The 18,259-nt window shown below is 34.8% G+C and overlaps 1 protein-coding gene across 4 annotated transcripts in view; it reads left to right on the top strand.

The window, feature by feature from the left end:
* WDPCP (WD repeat containing planar cell polarity effector) overlaps positions 1 to 18,259 on the top strand; it is a 330,758-nt gene that overhangs the window by 259,035 nt on the left and 53,464 nt on the right. For 2 of the 4 annotated variants that reach the window (XM_060117623.1, XM_060117622.1), the window contains exon 14: positions 8,540 to 8,642. The exons of 1 other annotated variant lie outside the window; for it this stretch is intronic. In XM_060117623.1, coding sequence (XP_059973606.1) covers positions 8,540 to 8,642 — 103 coding nt within the window. Of the gene's footprint in view, positions 1 to 8,539; positions 8,643 to 14,534; positions 14,586 to 18,259 lie in introns of those variants that run through there. One more of the 4 variants, XM_060117624.1, reaches the window with a different exon arrangement.

The following is an 18,259-nucleotide window of genomic DNA, read 5'->3' as shown; positions in this document are numbered from 1 at the left end:
CATAGGTGTGTGGGTCTATTTCTGGGCCCTCTATTCTGTTCCATTGATCCATATGTCTGTTTTTGTGCCAGTATCACACTGTTTTGATTACTGTAGCTTTGTAGTATTGTCTGAAGTCTGGGAGGGTTATTTTTCCTCAGGATTGCTTTGGCAATTCTGGGTCTTTTATGTTTACATATAAACTTTAGGATTATTTGTTCTAGTTCTGTGATAAATGTCATGGGTAATTTGATAGGGATCGCATTAAATCTGTAGATTGCTTTGGGTAGAATAGTCATTTTAACAATTTTAATTCTTCCAATCTTAGAGCATGGCATATCTTTCCATTTCTTTAAATCATCTTCAATTTCCTTTACTAATGTTTTGTAGTTCTCAGCATATAAGTAAGTCTTCCACCTCCTTGGTGAGGTTTATTCCTAAGTTGTTTTTTTTTTTTAGATGCAGTTTTCAAAGGGATTGTTTATTTACATTCTGTTCTGATATTTCATTGTTAGTGTAAAGTACTGATTTCTGTATGTTAATCTTGTAACCTGCTACCTTGCTGAATTCATTTATCAGTAGTTTTGTGAGTCTTTAGGGTTTTCTATATATAGTAACATTAATTTTGTTATAATATCCTGGGAATAACTCTGATCATTCTATATAGCAGTATATAAAATGATCAGAAGACTTTTTAAAAGTATGATAATAATATATACAACAGTGCAATAAACATGAAAACTTAGCGTGAATAAACTGAAAAAATTGAATTGACTAAAATAGATGAATTTAAATAAACCAGTAGCTCCAAGGACAAAATTCAAACAAGCCAAAAATATAACTCCTAAAAAGAAGCAGTAGGTTTTATTTATGAATTAAAAACTTAAAAACTTATTCTAACATGAAAATAAGTGTCATTCCAAGTAAATTCTCCATTTGGTAACAAAATCTAAATTCTTTGCATATATTTTCACATTTAAAGTAATTATTCATTGTTCTTATATAAAAAAGATTATGTAGATATTTATGTAGACATTAAGAACTGATTACTAAAATTTATATTAACATAAATGTAACTATGAGATAAATTATTTTATAGGCTTCCTTATCTTGAAAGTTACTTTTCCCTCAAATCTACAAATATGACATTTCTAAAATATTAACACATTATCAGAAATATTTTATTCCTAATTCTTAAAATTTCTTATTAACCAGATTTGTCCTATGAAAAGAAATGTTATTTTAAATAAGTACAAAAAGAAGTGTATCAACATTTTACTTTACTTGAAATAAAGCAGCATGAAATTAAATGTTCTGAAAGCAGTTTTGGACAAGGCTTAAAGCTGCAAAGCTTGTAGTTAATGAATTTAAATTTTATATTATCAACTGATTTGAACTAAGTAAAATATTATAGCAGGGAGGGCCAGAACATGGTAGTCTTAAATGTGTAGAAGCTCTTGCATATCTTTGTAAGTGCTTCTGTTATCTCATACAAACCTATCAATCCCCAGAAGCATAACAAAAATTAGAAACAACATCAATACATTATAATAGTTAAACTTATATGTCAATGACTAGTCCAAAGTATGATTTCAAGATGAAAATCTACTCAGGATTTTTTTTTAGCTTTGAATCGTCTTTTTTTTTTTTTGGTTGTGCTGCATGGCTTGCAGGATCTTAGTTCCCCAACCAGGGACTGATTCCGGGCCCGCAGCAGTGAAAGCATCAAGTCCTAACCACTGCACCATCAGGGAACTCCTTAGCTTTAAATGCTATTTGTTGTAAATCTGCATATTCATTATAGTAGTGCATTAAATATCACCTGTGAAAGGTAATGAGCTCCCAGGAATAACAAGTCATTTATTCCAGATCTTAGATGATACAGAGAGAATATGTGTAAATGTTTAAACATGGATCATAGCCAAAGACTCTCAGTGTTTGTCATCTTTTGTTCAGTGGAAGCCAATTTCACTTAATAGTGCTAAAAGATGTTACTAATATAAGTTAGTTTGGCAAATGGTAAATTAAAAATTGTCACTGAGAATGACAGAAACTAAATAGTTCATTCTTCTGAATATTTTTCTGAAAACTTGCTTCCACATTAGTAACACTTTTTATAATAAAACCATTCACTAACTAGGTAGCCCTGATTGGGTGGCAGTAAGGGTTGGGATTTATCAATATGACACTTTTCAAATCTATTGTCATCTATGTTATCCCTTTAGACCCATTACATGCCATTTTAATCTTATACAATAAATCTCCAAAAAGAGACCAAGGAAACAAAAAAAGGACTGTACAACTTACAATGTCTCCTTGTGCCATGTGCCTCCGAGACACATGATTCTAAACATCTAAGTATGGTACAGTAACACAGTTCACTACTATGTGAAAACCTTGATGGATGGGCATCAGGGGGTAGATACATGTTTTATGGGGCTTGAAACTTATACTTCTGAAGAAAAATAATTTAATTGACCTAGAGAATATTATGCTTACTGAAATAAGTCATAGAAAGACACATACTGTATATTATCACTTAGATATGGAATCTAAAAAATAAACAAATATATATAACAAAACAGGATAAGACTCACAGATATAGAAAACAAACTAATGGTTACCAGTGGGGAGACAGAAGAGCGGGAGGGTCAAGATAGGGCTACAGGATTAAGAGATACAAACCTCTATGTATAAAAAAGATAAGCAACAAGGATACATTGTACAGCACACAGAAATATAGCCATTATTTTATAATAACTTTAAATGGAGTATAATCTATAAAAATACTGAATCACTATGCTGTACACCTGAAAATATTATAATATTGTAAATCCACTATACTTCAATTAAAAAAGAAAGTTAAAAAAATAATTTAACATTTCAAGTACAAAATTAGGTACTGGGCAGGATATGTACAAATAAGAGGCAGAGAAGCTTAAGCTTTATAAACTTTGTAGTAAATTTACCTCTGCATCTGGCACATAGTAAACACTCCATAATTATTTGTGGAATAATTTTTGATTAATAAGTATTAATTAAATTTAAAGTCAAGATGAGAAGAACATGACTTTCCCAGTAGTGGTCTCTTGCAGTGTATTTAATATAATATCATTTAACAGTACCTTAGCCTTAGTCTCAACCAGCTTTACTGCATGTCCTCTATTCTTGTATGTGCTGTCCAAATCAAGTAAAAGACATGAAAATGAAATACAAAGCCAAGTGGCTTTTACTTTCTTGACTTATTTAGAATATGACCATTTCCCAGGGGTATATGAACATATTTAACTGTATATATCCAACATTTAAACTAAATTGCAACACTAAAACTATCTAAAAGTTAAAAAATAAATGTATCCAGAGGATAGCCAATTGGGGGGGTGATATAGATACTAGATACTAGATGTCTTTTATCACACTGTAAAGATTCATGTATGAACTGTCTCAAACTGAGAGGTGTGGAGCTACAGAAATATACTCTCTACTGCATTTACTAAAAACTACATTCATATATATGAATAGTGAGAAGGTCCACAGAAAGATTAAGAAATGAAAACCTTCATAGTACAGATATAATATCAACTCAAGAACTGTTAAGCCTTATTACCTTCTTGAAATTAATGACCCCAAATTCCCTATAACAGTTAAAAAATTAAGAGTAGAAATCACAGAATTAAGAATGAGAGAGAGAGAATATGTTCCAGAAATAATTTGTGGACCACAGATCTTATAGCCAACACTTACATCACTGTTAAACATAAAGTACTAACATTAGTAACTCACAAAAAAATTGATATTTTTTATGGGTAACTTTCTTTTTCACTGATTTATATGCCTATATACTAGTGCTATTATATAGTCTTAATGTTAACTAGAATAAGTCTTAGGTATTCTTGACCATTTACTTTCACATATGAATTTTAAGATCAACTTGTCAAGTTCCATGAAAAATCTTGAAGGATTTTGATTGGAATTCCACTGAATTTTACAGATTTTGGGGGGTCAGAATTGATATCTTTATGATGTATAGTCTTTTCAGCCATAAGCAGGTGTATATCTGTATTTTAATCAGGTGTTCATTTATGTCACTCAGTAATGGGTGGTAATTTCTTCTTAAATGCATTGTATATCTTTTGCTTATTTTCAGTGAAGAATTACATACAAATTTTGCCAGAGACAAGAAGATAGGAAAAAAAGCTGCCTTAGCTTATTTATAAGGCTAGTATAACCTTGATACCAGTTGGGGGCTTGTTAGCAGTCAAGTGCAAGTAAAGTGATAGAATTTCTTAAGAACACAGATGCACTTATATAATACTGTACAGCAACTATACCTCAGTGAAAAAAACATAAATGCAAAAGTATTACATAAAACACTAGCAAATTGAATACGGGAGTATATATATTTTTAAATTACTGCTAATTTCTTCATTGAATATAAGGATCTATTATGAAAGTGTCATACCACTCTTGGATTAAAAAAGAAAAACAACATGATTTTTTCAATTGATATACATTTAAGTTGCTTCCCATTTTTTATCGTTGTAAGTACTGCTGTCAGGAATTCCCTGGTGTTCCAGTGGTTAGGACTGCATGCTGTCACTGCCGAGGGCCTGGGTTCAATCCCTGGTTGGGGAACTAGGATTCCACATGCTGCATGGTGCAGCCAAAAAAAAAAAAAAAAAGATAGTCTTAAAAAAAAATAAGTATTGCTGTCATCACCAATCTTGGACATAAGATTGGTCACATCATTTCCTTAAGAAGATTTTCCAAAAGTATATATATGCAGATTTGAATTCTGATGTATTATTAAAATATGGAATCATCAAACTTTTTCCATAAAGGACCAAACAGCAAATATTATAGGCTTGTGGGCCAAAAGGAAAAATTGAGGTTATTATTTAGGTACTTGAGAAAACAAATTTCCATAGATTGTTATTGATAAAATTTTAAATGTAATAATTGAGTATGACAGAAAACAAATTTCCACAAATATTTATTGATAAAATTAAAAATCTATTAATTGAGTACAGTTTTCATAATAAAGTTCTACAGATGTGAATAATGGAATTCTTTTGTGGGGGGATAACATTTCTCTTAATAAGGGTTGAAAGGTGGTTTTCCTTAACAACAAAATCTGTTGCAAATGTTCATCTGTGAATACTGATCTATGGTGAGATTTTATGTATTTCAACTTTGCAAATTTCTTTCCTCATAGATAAGTACTGCCAAATACTGATATCAATCCATGAGTGTATGGTTTAATTGCACATATTCACTGATCAGAAGGCATTTTTACAATTCTGTTAGCTAAAGGCTAGACTGCCTTTTAACATGTTACTACACTGCAAATTAATTACTTCCTATTAAAGTTCCTTAATTGCAACATTAAATAGACTTTGGAATATGGACATTACCTTTGCACTTGTATCAAGGTTGAAAAATGCTGCTGTGGACTGAAATATATTGCTGGGAATTTGTATAGGAATGGAGATCTCACTTCTTTTTTTAACTTTTGACAGTGCAGGAAGTGTATAACACAGCCTATAACACAGTCTATTACTTGCAAGTCAAACAATGTTAGTTCTCACTGAAATGACTTTATCACAATATAAGTTTCACATATAAGTACTGTTTTGCTTGTAATAGTTTCAGTTTGAAACACTTTCAAGTCTTCAGCATAAGGTAATTCCAAAGCCATTCAGAGTTGAGTGGTTGAGCACAGTTCTTCCAACCATTTAAAAATGTAAACACCATTTTCTTTTAAAATTGAAGTATAGGGCTTCTCTGGTGGGCAGTGGTTGAGAGTCCGCCTGCCGATGCAGGGGACATGGGTTCGTGCCCTGGTCCAGGAAGATCCCACATGCCACGGAGCGGCTGGGCCCGAGCCATGGCCGTTAAGCCTGCGCATCCGGAGCCTGTGCTCCGCAATGGGAGAGGCCACAACAGTGAGAGGCCCACATACTGCAAAAAAAAATTTGAAGTATAGTTGATGTACAGTATTATATATACAGGTGTACAATATAGCAATTCACAACTTTTAAAGGTTATACTACATTTATAGTTATAAAATATTTGCTATATTCCCTGTGTTATACAATATATCCTTGTAGCTTAATTTATACCTAATAGTTTGTACCTCTTAATCCCTTATGCCTATAATGCTCTTTCTTCCCTCTCCACTGGTTTGCTCTTTATATCTGTGAGTCTGCTTCTTTTCTGTTATATTCACTAGTTTGTTGTATTTTTTAGATTCCACATGTAAGTGATATCATACAGTACTTGTCTTTCTCTGTCTGACTTATTTCACTTAGCATAATGACAAAACCAAAAATCCTACTGAATGGGAGAAAATACTTGCAAACAATATGACTGATAAGGTGTCAATATCCAAAATATATAAATAGTTCATACAACTAAACATCAAAAAACAAACAACCTGATTAACAAAATGGGCAGAAGAACCGAATAGACATTTTTCCAAAGAGGAAATGCAGATGGCTAACAGGCACAAGAAAAGATGCTCATCATCACTAATCATCAGGGAAATGCAAATCAATACCACAGTGAGATATCACCTCACACCTGTCAGAATGGCTGTCATCAAAGAGAACACAAATGACAAATGTTGGCGAGGATGTAGAAAAAAGGGAACCTCATACACTGTTGGTGAGAATGTAGACTGGCGCAGCCACTGTGGAAAACAGTATGGAGGTTTCTCAGAAAACTAAAAGTAGAACTACCATATGACCCAGCAATTCCACGCCTGAGTGTATATGTGAAAAAAACAAAAGCACTAATTTGAAGAGATACATGCACCCCAGTGTTCATAGCAACATTATTTACATTTGCCAAGATATGGAAGCAACCTAAGTGTCCATCAACAGATGACTGGATAAAGAAGATTGTGGTACATATCAGGCTTCCCTGGTGGTCCAGTGGTTAAGAATCTCCCTGCCAATGCAGGGGACGTGGGTTTGAGCCCTGGCCTGGGGAGATCCCACATGCTGCAGAGCAGCTAAGCCCGTGTGCCACAACTACTGAGACGGTGCTCTAGAGCCCTTGAGCCACAATTACTGAAGCCCGTGCACTGCAATGCAGGGTAGCCCCCGCTCGCTGCAACTAGAGAAAGCCCATGCGCAGCAGCGAAGACCCAATGCAGCCAAAAAAAAAAAAAAAAAAAAAGTCATAAAAAAAGAACACACACACACACACACACACACACACACAGTGGAATACTACTCAGCCATAAGTAAGAGTGAAATTTTGCCATTTGCAGCAACATGAATGGACCTGGAGGGCATTATTCTAGGTAAACACCATTCTTTACTCAAGGGCTGTACAAAAGGCAGGCTATATTTGGCCTATAGGCCATAGTTTACTGACCCCTGCTCTGTAAAGTCTATATTCCCAGTAAATGTAATAAGTGCCTGTTTCCCCCCAAACTTTGCAACCAGTAAGTAATAACTTTAAAAAATTTGTCCAGTTTGAAATTACATTTTTTCAACTTTGAACATTAGGACAGTTAAATACCTTTTCATGATTATAGGCCATTTATATTTCATCATTGAAAACTTGTTGTTCATATTCTTTTTCCATTTTTATTGTAATAAAATTCTCATTCCAACAGTTACCCTGTGTACCAAAAAGAGTTCAAAGTCCTTTTTAGTGGCTCTGTCTACTTCTTTAGAATTATTTTCCACTGCATTTTCCCACACATCCAACATTCCTTCGATATTGAAAGACCTGCCATTGCCTGATAGAACTGTGTTTTCTCAAGCTTCTCTACATATGTGCACCAGATATCATTCATTTTCTGTTGCCTTTTCTCCATTTTCCCTTCTACTATAACTCTTATCCTTCAAGATGCAGATCAAGGAACAGTTCCTCCTCTTTGATTCTACACCATTCTTAACTCTGCCATAAAACCTATTACACTATGTTACTAACTGTTGTTTACAGTTGTCTTTCTCCCTACTGGGCTGAAAGCTTGTTGAGAAATGGTATTGTAATTGATCTCTCTTTTCACAACTTAATAGGCACTGATTATTTGTTGACTGAATGAGTTCAAGATAATAGTAGTGTTAATAATATTAATAAAGTAATATGTGCCAGACATAAAAATATCAGAGACAAATTTGTGTAATAGTATTCCTTATAAAATGCTTATCATAATGAACAATTGAATTTTGAAGAAGCTATCTCAGATAGTAAAATTTCATTAAAGAAAATAGCCACTAAGATTTTTATTCCCTGACAAAACTAAGTACATCAAACATTGGATTTAAAAGCTTGTCTTTTTCCCTAAAGACTTAAAATAATTTATTTAAATAACTGCTACTAGTTATAGCTATGATTTCCAATTCAAGAAAGTTTGCTTGTATTAGAAAACTGAGAAAATTAAAATACAAAATTTTTGTATTTTATCATCAGCCATGTCTGTTTTGTAATCTGTTTTTGTTACTGTTTTGAAAGAACAGTAAGTTCTTTCTTTCAAAATCTCCTTTGTAACTTGACTATGATACATTTTGGATTAATCTTTTATTTTGCTTTATTTCCAAAGGACATCCATTACCTTGCACTAGATAAGGGCGAACTGGCACTAGCTGAAGTGGCAAGAAAGAGAGCTAGTGACATTGATGCAGAATCAATAACCTCTGGAGTTGGTAAGATTTAATGCTGTTTTTTTTAAGTGCTTTTTATTTTAATCAATACTTATTCAGTATCACTTCTATTTACATTTGTAGGGCATGGCTGGTTAATTTGAATTACTTTCTTTGTGAAGACAGTGTCTTTTTTTTTTTTAGAAAAAACAAGAATTAAGCCTGGGTAAATAGTACAATATGGATATTTAACTTGGAATTATGTTAACATACAAATTAATAATCAGTAATTAATAACTACTTAGCAAAAAGTTAAAAAGTCATTGTTCTTTTCATAAGATTTTAAGGAAAACAGTTTATTATTATTAGTGCTATTATTAAAATTAACCAACACAGGAACTTATATAATCCTTTATTTTTATACATAGACATGTCACATCTCAGAAGAATTCCCTCCTATATCAGACAAAGTACTTCATGTGAAATTTAGGTTTGATGGGTGATTTTTTTTTTTAATTTAGAAGCCACTAGATTCATTTTACTGTGAGTCTTCCAAAGAGGATAAATCAAATGCCTAAATTGAATCTAAAAGTCCATTCAAAACTTTCTAATATAGAAAAATGATGTCTTTAAAAACTATAATAATATCAGCATGAGTTTCCTTTTTCTAAACTCAATTTATCCTAATGTGACCAATTCTGAAAGTACCGATCTCTGGACATCCCAATTTCTATTGTTCCTGGTATTTCCTATTCCTAAATTAGGCAGAGGACCATCAGAAATTGTAATAGAATTTATTTCTTCATGGAACTCCTATAAAACAAAGAAGTTTCAGTAAGGTTTCCACTTGGTAAGTTGCTTGAAAATATTATAACATTGATTATCCATTGATGGATCATCTTGTGCTTTGTTTTTGTAATGTTGGCAGCCAAAAGGAGCAATTGTCGGCTTCTCTCTAGCATCACCACCAGAGGTCCCAGTCTTCCAGTTGGTACTGAAGGACTCAAAGCCATACTACCAGGGTAGCTCTAAAGCTGAATACCAAAGCTGACAGTTGTTTACCAGAAAGATGATTTTGTTCTCCCTCCCCAACCCTGAAAAAGTTCCAAACTGATCAAACCCAAAAGATGCATAGACCACTTTCAAATCTTCATTCCTAATGGATAAAGGATATTCAATATTAATATAATATTAGATAAGAGTAACTTCAGTTGACCTATCAACGTATATTGTTACTTGCTAAGGATAGTGATGTGCATCCCAATAAAAACAATAATAGCTAATATTTACTGAATGCTTACTGTGGGCCATGCACTATTCTAAGTTAACCTACATTTACTAATTTAAGCCTCACCATAATTCTTTCAGGTAGGTACAATTTATATTTGTGATAAGTCACTTATAACTAAATAATGAAACCATACCATATTAATAGGAATTGCTGTGTTACATAATGGGGATACAAACATCCTCCATCCCCATCCCTCTTGCCATTTAGGAAACACAGTAGGAGGTTAATTCATAGCAAATTTTATCAGAATTTTCCTTAGTTGTCATGTACACTGCCTTTTCCACCAGGGTTTCAGATACAATGGAGGCAATTTTTGCATTTTAAAGCTATTTAAATTTATTAAGAGTGAAAAGGAATATGAAGAGATTACCATGAAATTTCAGAAAAATGAAGAAACTCCACTATTCACCAAAATGCATCCTGTGCCCTGTGTGTATTTTGATCAGGTTACCTAGGCCAGCTGATAATTCCTAGCCAAAGAGTTTGGTGTTCCCCCTTTGAGCCCTGCCTCATCTCTAGTAAATACCTTTTTTTCACTGAAACCCTGTTACTCCCCATTTCTCAGCTTTTTTTCAAGCCTTATCCTTTAACTTTGATTACTATTTCTTGTCAAAGATCCATTTAATAACAATAGTAACTATCAAGAGGTGAACAGCTTAGATAAATGTTCTACTCCACTTTTGTTCCAGAAAACTGGGGTGACTCCCACTTATATTTAGCAGACAGAAAAAAATAATCAGCAAACTTTAAGATACAACATTTAGAGTCATTGAGTCTGAGGAGCAAAAGGAAAAAAGATTAAGTGAAATGGGCCTAAAGGACTTACAGGACACTCTCAAGCATACCAACAACTATGAGAGTCTCAGAAGGATAAGTGAGAGAGAGACAGAGAGACTATTTGAAGAAATAATGACCAGAAACTTCCCAAATTTGAGGAAAGAGATGGATCTACAAATCCAACCTCAGTGAACTCCAAATACAATCAACCAGGAGAGAGACCCATGCTAGGACAAATTATAATCAAACTATCAAAAGCTTTTCAGCTTGAAAAAAGCATCTTGAAAGCAGCAAGAGAAGAGCAACTTATCATATACAAGGTATCCTCAATAATATTATCAGCAAGTTTCTAGTAGAAACCTTGGAGGCCTGAGGCAATAAAATGACATATTTAAAGTGCTGAAACAAAAAAGAATGTCAATGGAGAATTCTATATCCAGCAAAACTTTCCATCAAAATTGAGGCAGAAATTTAGATATTCCTAGCTAAATAAAAGCTGAGTGAGTTCATTACCTTCCCTAAAAGTAATGCTAAAGGGAGTCCTACAGGTTGAAATGAAAGGATCCTAGATAGCAACTTGAACCCATATGAAGAATGTAAAGATCTCCAATAAAGACTAATACATGGACAAATATAAAAACATTATTATAATATTTTACTATACTTTTTCAACAGGAATTAAAAGACAAATGCATAGAAAGTAATTATAAATCTGTTAGTAGGTACACAGTATATAAAGATGTAATTTGTGACCTCAATAACATAAAATTGGAGCCCAGGAACACAACTTATAGGAGTAGAGTTTTGTATGCAATTTAAGTTAACTTGGTATCCATTCAAATTAGATGATTATAATTTAGGATGTTATATGTAATCCCCATAGTAACTACAAAGAAAATAACTATAGAATATACACAATGGAAATTCAGACGTTTCACTACAAAATATCAACTAAACACAAAAGAAGGCAGTAATGGAGGAAATTAGGAGGAAAAAGGCTATAAGGGGGAAAAAGGCTTTAAGACATACAGAAATTAAATAACAAAATGGGAAAAGTCCTTCCCTATCAGTAGTTATTTTAAATATAATGGAATAAACTGTCCAGTCAAGTCTGCACAGAATAAAGAGGTTGTAGACAGGACTTGACCGGTGAGTTTATGTGGGTGAGGATAAGTGAAAGACACCCATCTCAAAAGAGCTAAAGTAAAAATAGGAATGTCATTAGGATCACGGGATATGTGCTAGTACCAAAGGATAGGAATACAGGTGTACCTGAGACAGAGCAGTAACCAGAAACTTAAAAGCTGTTTGGACTTTCTTCAGTATTTTCCTTCTCCAAAGACCATTTTCGTCTTCTCAAGTTTTTAAGGCAGTAAGCAGGTTTGCCAGTAGGACTCAAATTTTGCATCCTTTAGTTGAGTCATGCAGAGGGAAAAATGATTCTCATTCTTGTTCCAGAATTTCCAGAGAAGGACTTTGATTCAGCTGGTTTCCTTACCTAAGTTGTTCCCATCAACTATGGCCAGTGGGCTGGGTCACATAGCTCCAAGAAAAAGGCTCCCACAATTGGATATGATATGGGGGTCAGTTTTTAGGACAAGGGTATTAGGCAGATAATCCTATAGACATCTACTTCAGAGGTAAAGGAAAGAACGAAACATGACTCCATCCTGCAGGCCAGCAAGATCACCTTTAAAAGAAAGAAAATAGGTGTACTTTCAGGTATTCTGATTCAAGGCTCTTAGAGGACAAGCTGTCCCACAATCATTTGAATATCTAAGACAAGGGAAGGATCAGCACCGTATATCAGGATTTGAGCTGAAGAGACTTCCAAGGAAAGAAATAAGGAATGAGAAATAAAGGATACAGAACCTTGGGGAAACAAACACATAGAGCTGTTCTATTACCCATTCTCTCACTCCTCAAACCATGCCTATCTGGCTGCTATCAAATTATTCCACCAAAACAGTTTTCACAATGTTACAGTGACTCCCCTCTCCCTACCCCACCATGACAGTAAAGTGAGTAGGCATTTTTAAGTCCTCAACTTATATAACCTTTACAACAGTAGTTAAATATTATTCACTACTCCCTCCATGTCGAAATTGTCTTCTTGTGATTTCTCTGACATCATTCTTGGATGATTTTCTTCCTAACATTTTTCCAGCCATTCCTTCTCAGTTTCCTTTATTGCTTTGTCTTTATCAGACTTCTGTAAATTAACCAAATGCAGCAATCTGGGGAGGGTTTCAAGAAAAACAACTGAATTTCATGTAAGAACAGCAAGTTCTATAGTGTTGTTGGGTTTTTTAAAATATTTATTTGTTTTGGCTGCACTGGGTCTTAGTTGCAGCATGTGGGATCGTGTTGCGGCCTGTTTAGTTGTGGCAGGTGGACTTCTTAGTTCTGGCATGGGAACTCCTAGTTGCGGCATGCATGTGGGATCTAGTTCCCTGACCAGGGATTGAACCCAGGCCTCCTGCATTGGGAGCATGGAGTTTTACATACTGGACTACCAGGGAAGTTCTTTGTAGTGTTTTAACTTGCCCTTTTCCCATCTTCCCCACCACCCAGCTCCACAGTAGCCTTGAAAACCACAGTCCATAATCCTGGTGAAAATCAGCAGCTCCAGGAGCCAGCAGAGAGTAAAGAACAGGATTGGAGGTCCTTCAAAGTCCCAGTCTCAGATAACTATCATTATTTGACTGATGGTTCCTTGGAAGACCTCTTGTGTAAGCCTTTCTTTATTTGACCTGATTGGAAGCTCACTCTTAGTGAAAAAGCCTTTTCCCCAGGGTGCTTTGTGGAAAACTATTAGAGGCAGTTGTTTAAGATTTTGGCTGCCTGAGAAGGTAAATAACTGCTGGGGCAAATAATAAGCCAACCAAAAAGCTAAAAAGGAAATTCTAGAGAATAAGATATCCATAGGAGATTTGAAAAGCTCAAAAATCTTTCTGGGACTGTGTATACTACTGTGTGCATGCTCAGGACTGTGTGCATTCTTAGGAAATATCTGAGATGGTCACCTAAATTCTCACCTCTGGCTGATCTGGAGGCTCTATGCATGCAAGCAGTGGAGGATAAAGCTGAGTTGTAAAATGCCTAGCTGAACATTCAAGGGGTTCCCTAACACACATACAGAACCCCCACCCAAAAATATTCCAAGATATACTGGTTCTAGGATTAAAAATCTTTATCCAATCTGTAGATGACTATTTAGGTAACTGAAAAGAGATACCAGTGGCTGCACACAACAAAGAATATAGACTTTACAGAATTAGTTCAAAAGTTACCAAACAAACAACAAATAGCAACAACAAACCTTGGAGAAGAGTGATTTACAGAGTTGCCACATTATATTTAAATATATTAAATAATATATTTAACATTTACACATTTATTAAATATTTATAATATTTAAACATATTACTTAAATGCAGTTTTTCAACAAAATTTTGTTTTTTTAATTAAATTTAATTTTTATTTTATATTGCAGTATAGTTGATTTACAATGTTGTGTTAGTTTCAGGTGTACAGGAAAGTGATTCAATTATAAACCTACATATATACATTCTTTTTCAAATTCTTTTCCCATATAAGTTATTACAGAATATCGAGTAGAGTTCCCTGTGCTATACACTACGTCCTTGTTGATTACATATTTTATATATAGTGGTGTATATATTAACCCCAAATGCACAAGATTTCTGTGCATTAATTTTGTATCCTGAAACTTTACCGAATTTATTGATGAGCTCTAGTAGTTTTCTGGAAACATATTAGAACTTTCTATGTGTAGTATCATGTTATCTGCAAAGAGTGGCAGTCTTATTCTTCTTTTCCAATTTGGATTCCTTTTGTTTTTCTTCTTTGATTGCTGTGTCTAGTACTTCCAAAACTATGTTGAATAGAAGTGGCGAGAGTGGATATCTTTGTCTTGTTCCTGTTTCAGTTTTTCACCATGGAGAATGATGTTAGCTGTGGCTTTTTCATATATGGCCTTTTTTATGTTGAGGTAAGTTCCCTCTATGCCCACTTTCTGGAGACTTTTTGTCATAAATCGTTGCTGAATTTTATCAAAAGCTTTTTCTGCATCTATTGAGATGATTATACAGTTTTATTCTTCAATTTGTTAATGTGATGTATCATATTTATTGATTTGCAGATATTAAAGAATCCTTGCATCCCTGGGATAAATCCCACTTGATCATGGTGTATGATCCTTTTAATGTATTCGGTTAGGATTTGGTTTGTTATAGTATTTTGTTGAGGATTTTTGCATCTTTGTTCATCAGTGATATTGGCCTGTAATTTTCTTTTTTTGTGGTATCTTTGGTTTCAGTATCAGGGTGGCAGTGGCCTCACAGAATGAGTTTGGGAGTGTTCCTTCCTCTGCAATGTTACCTCTTCTCTAAATGTTTGATAGAATTTGCCTGTGAAGCCATCTGATCCTGGACTTTTGTTTGTTGGAAGTTTTTAAATCACAGTTTCAATTTCAGTACTTGTAATTGGTTTGTTCATATTTTCTATTTCCTCCTGGTTCAGTCTGGGAAGGTTTACCTTTCTAAGAATTTGTACATTTCTTCTAGGTTGTCCATTTTGTTGATATATAGTTGCTTGTAGTCTCTTATGGTCCTTCGTATTTCTGTGGTGTATTTTTCACTTCTGATTTTATTGATTTGAGCCCTCCCTTTTTTTCTTCATGAGTCAATTTTGTTTATCTCTTCAAAGAACCAGCTTTTTAGTTTCATTGATCTTTTCTATTGTTTTATTCTTCTCTATTTCATTTATTTCCGCTCTGATCTTTAATGATTTCTTTCCTTCTACTAACTTTGTGTTTTGTTTGTTCTTCTTTCTCTAGTTACTTTAGGTGTAAGGTTAGGTTATTTATTTGAGATTTTTCTTCTTTCCTGATGTAAGATTGTATTGCTATAAACTTCCCTCTTAGAACTGTTTTTGCTGCATCCCATAGTTTTGGATTGTCGTGTTTTCATTGTCATTTGTCTCTAGGTATTTTTTAGTTTCCTCTTTGATTTATTCAGTGATCCATTGGTTGTTAAGTAACATATTGTTTAACCTCCAGATGCTTGTGTTTTTTACTTTTTTGCTTATAATTGATTTCTAATCACATAGCACTGTGGTTGGAAAAGATGCTTCATGTGATTTCAATTTCCTTAAATTTACCAAGGCTCACTTTGTGGCTCAGCATGTGATCTATCCTGGAGAATGTTCCATTTGCACTTGAGAAGAATGTGTATTCTGTTGCTTTTGGATAGAATGTTCTATAAATATCAATTAAGTCCATCTGATCTAATATGTTCCCTGTTGATTTTCTGTCTGGAAGAGCTGTCCATTGATGTAATTGGGTGTTAAAGTACTCTACTATTATTGTCTTACTGTTGATTTCTCCTTTCATGGCTGTTAGCATTTGCCTTATATATTGAGGTGCTCCTATTTTGGGTGCATATATATTTACAGTTGTTATATTTGCTTCTTGTATTGATCTCTTGATCACTTTATAGTGTCCTTGTCCTTTGTAACAGTCTTTATTTATTTATTTATTTTTTTCTTTTTGCGGTATGTGGGCCTCTCACTGTTGTGGCCTCTCCCGTTGCGGAGCACAGGCTCCGGATGCGCAGGCCCAGCGGCCATGGCTCACGGGCCCAGCCGCTCCGCGGCATATGGGATCCTCCCAGACCGGAGCACGAACCCGTATCCCCTGCATCGGCAGGCGGACTCTTAACCACTGCGCCACCAGGGAGGCCCAACAGTCTTTATTTTAAAGTCTATTTTGTCTGATATGAGTATTGCTGCTCCTGATTTCTTTTGATTTCATTTGCATGGAATATCTTTTTCCATCCCCTCACTTTCAATCTGTATGTGTCCCTAGATCTGAAGCGGGTCTCTTTTAGACAGCATATATACGGGGTCTTGTTTTTGTATCCATTCAGCAAGCCTGTGTCTCTTGGTTGGAGCATTTAATCCATTTACATTTTAGGTAATTATCCATATGTATGTTCTTATTGCCATTTTGTTGATTTTTGATTTGTTTTTGTAGGTCTTTTTTCTTTGCTTCCTCTTTTGTTCTCTTCTCTTGGGATTTGATGACTATTTCTAGTATTGTGTTTGGATTGCTTTTTCTTTTTTGTGTATCCGTTGTAGATTTTTGGTGTGCAGTTCCCATGAAGTTTTGATATAGCAGTCTACATATATACAAGATTATTTCAAGTTGCTGCTCTCTTAATTTCAAAGGCATTTCCAATATCCTGCATTTGTACTGTCCTCACGATTGCTGGTTTTGATATCATATTTGTGTGTGGAGTCTTTCCTACCTTTAGCTTTCCCATTTGTAATCTTCTTGTTTCTGATTGTGGCCCTTTCTTTTCCACCTAGAGAAGTTCCTTTAGCATTTGTTGTAAGACTGGTTTGGTGATGCTGAATTCTCTTAGCTTTTGCTTGTTTATGAAGCTTTTAATTTCTGTCAAATCTGAATGAGAGCCTCGCTGGGTAAAGTATTCTTGGTTGTAGATTTTTCCCTTTCATCACTTTAAATATATGGTGCCACTCCCTTCTGGCCTGCTGAGTTCCCACTGAAAAATCAGCTGATATCCTAATGGGGATTCCATTGTATGTTGTTTGTTGCTTCTGCCTTGTTGCTTTTAATATTTTCTCTTTGTCTTTAATATTTTTTAGTTTGATTAATATGTCTTGGAATGTTCCTACTTGAGTTTATCTTGCCTGGGACTCTGCACTTCCTGGACTTGAGTGAGTCTTTCCTTTCCCATGTTAGGGGAGTTTTCAGCTGTAATCTCTTCAGATATTTTCTCAGGCCCTTTCTCTCTGTCTTTTCCTTCTGGGACGCCTATAATGCAAATGTTAGTGTGTTTAATGTTATCCCAGAGGTCTCTGAGACTGTCCTCATTTTTTTTTTTCATTCCTTTTTCTTTATTCTGTTCTGCAGCAGTGATTTCCACCACTGTCTTCCAACTCACTTATTCGTTTTTCTGCCTCATTTATTCTGCTGTTGATTCCCTGTAGTATATTTTTCATTTCAGTTATTATATTGCTCATCTCTGTTTGTTAAGTCTTCTAGCTCTTTGTTAAACATATCTTGTATCTTCTTGGTTTGTACCTCCATTCTTTTTCCGAGATCTTGGATCATGTTTACTATCATTACTCGGAATTCTTTTTCAGGTAGATTGCCTATCTCCACTTCACTTAATTGTTCTTCTGGGGTTTTATCTTGTTCCTTTGTCTGGACCATAGTTCTCTGTCGTTTCATTTTGTCTAACTTTCTCTGTGTTTGTGGTTTCCTTTCTACAGGCTGCAGAGTTGTAGTTCCTATTGCTTCTGGTGTTTGCCTCCTGTTGGGTGAGGTTGGTTCAGGGGCTTGTGCAGGCTTCCTAGTGGGAAGGACCGATGCCTGCCCACCAGTGGGTGGAGCTGGGCCTTGTCCCTCTGGTGGTCATGGTCATGTCAAGGGGTGTGTTTAGAGGTGGCTGTGAACTCAGTACAACTTAGGCAGCCTGTCTGCTGATGGGTGGGGCTGTGTTCCCACCCTGATGGTTGTTTGGCCTGAGGTGTCCCAGCACTGGAGCTGCAGGCTGTTGGG

The sequence above is a fragment of the Mesoplodon densirostris genome, chromosome 14 (assembly GCF_025265405.1).
Source record: "Mesoplodon densirostris isolate mMesDen1 chromosome 14, mMesDen1 primary haplotype, whole genome shotgun sequence".
NCBI lineage: Eukaryota > Metazoa > Chordata > Mammalia > Artiodactyla > Ziphiidae > Mesoplodon > Mesoplodon densirostris.
This window is presented reverse-complemented; position numbering and strand designations above follow the sequence as displayed.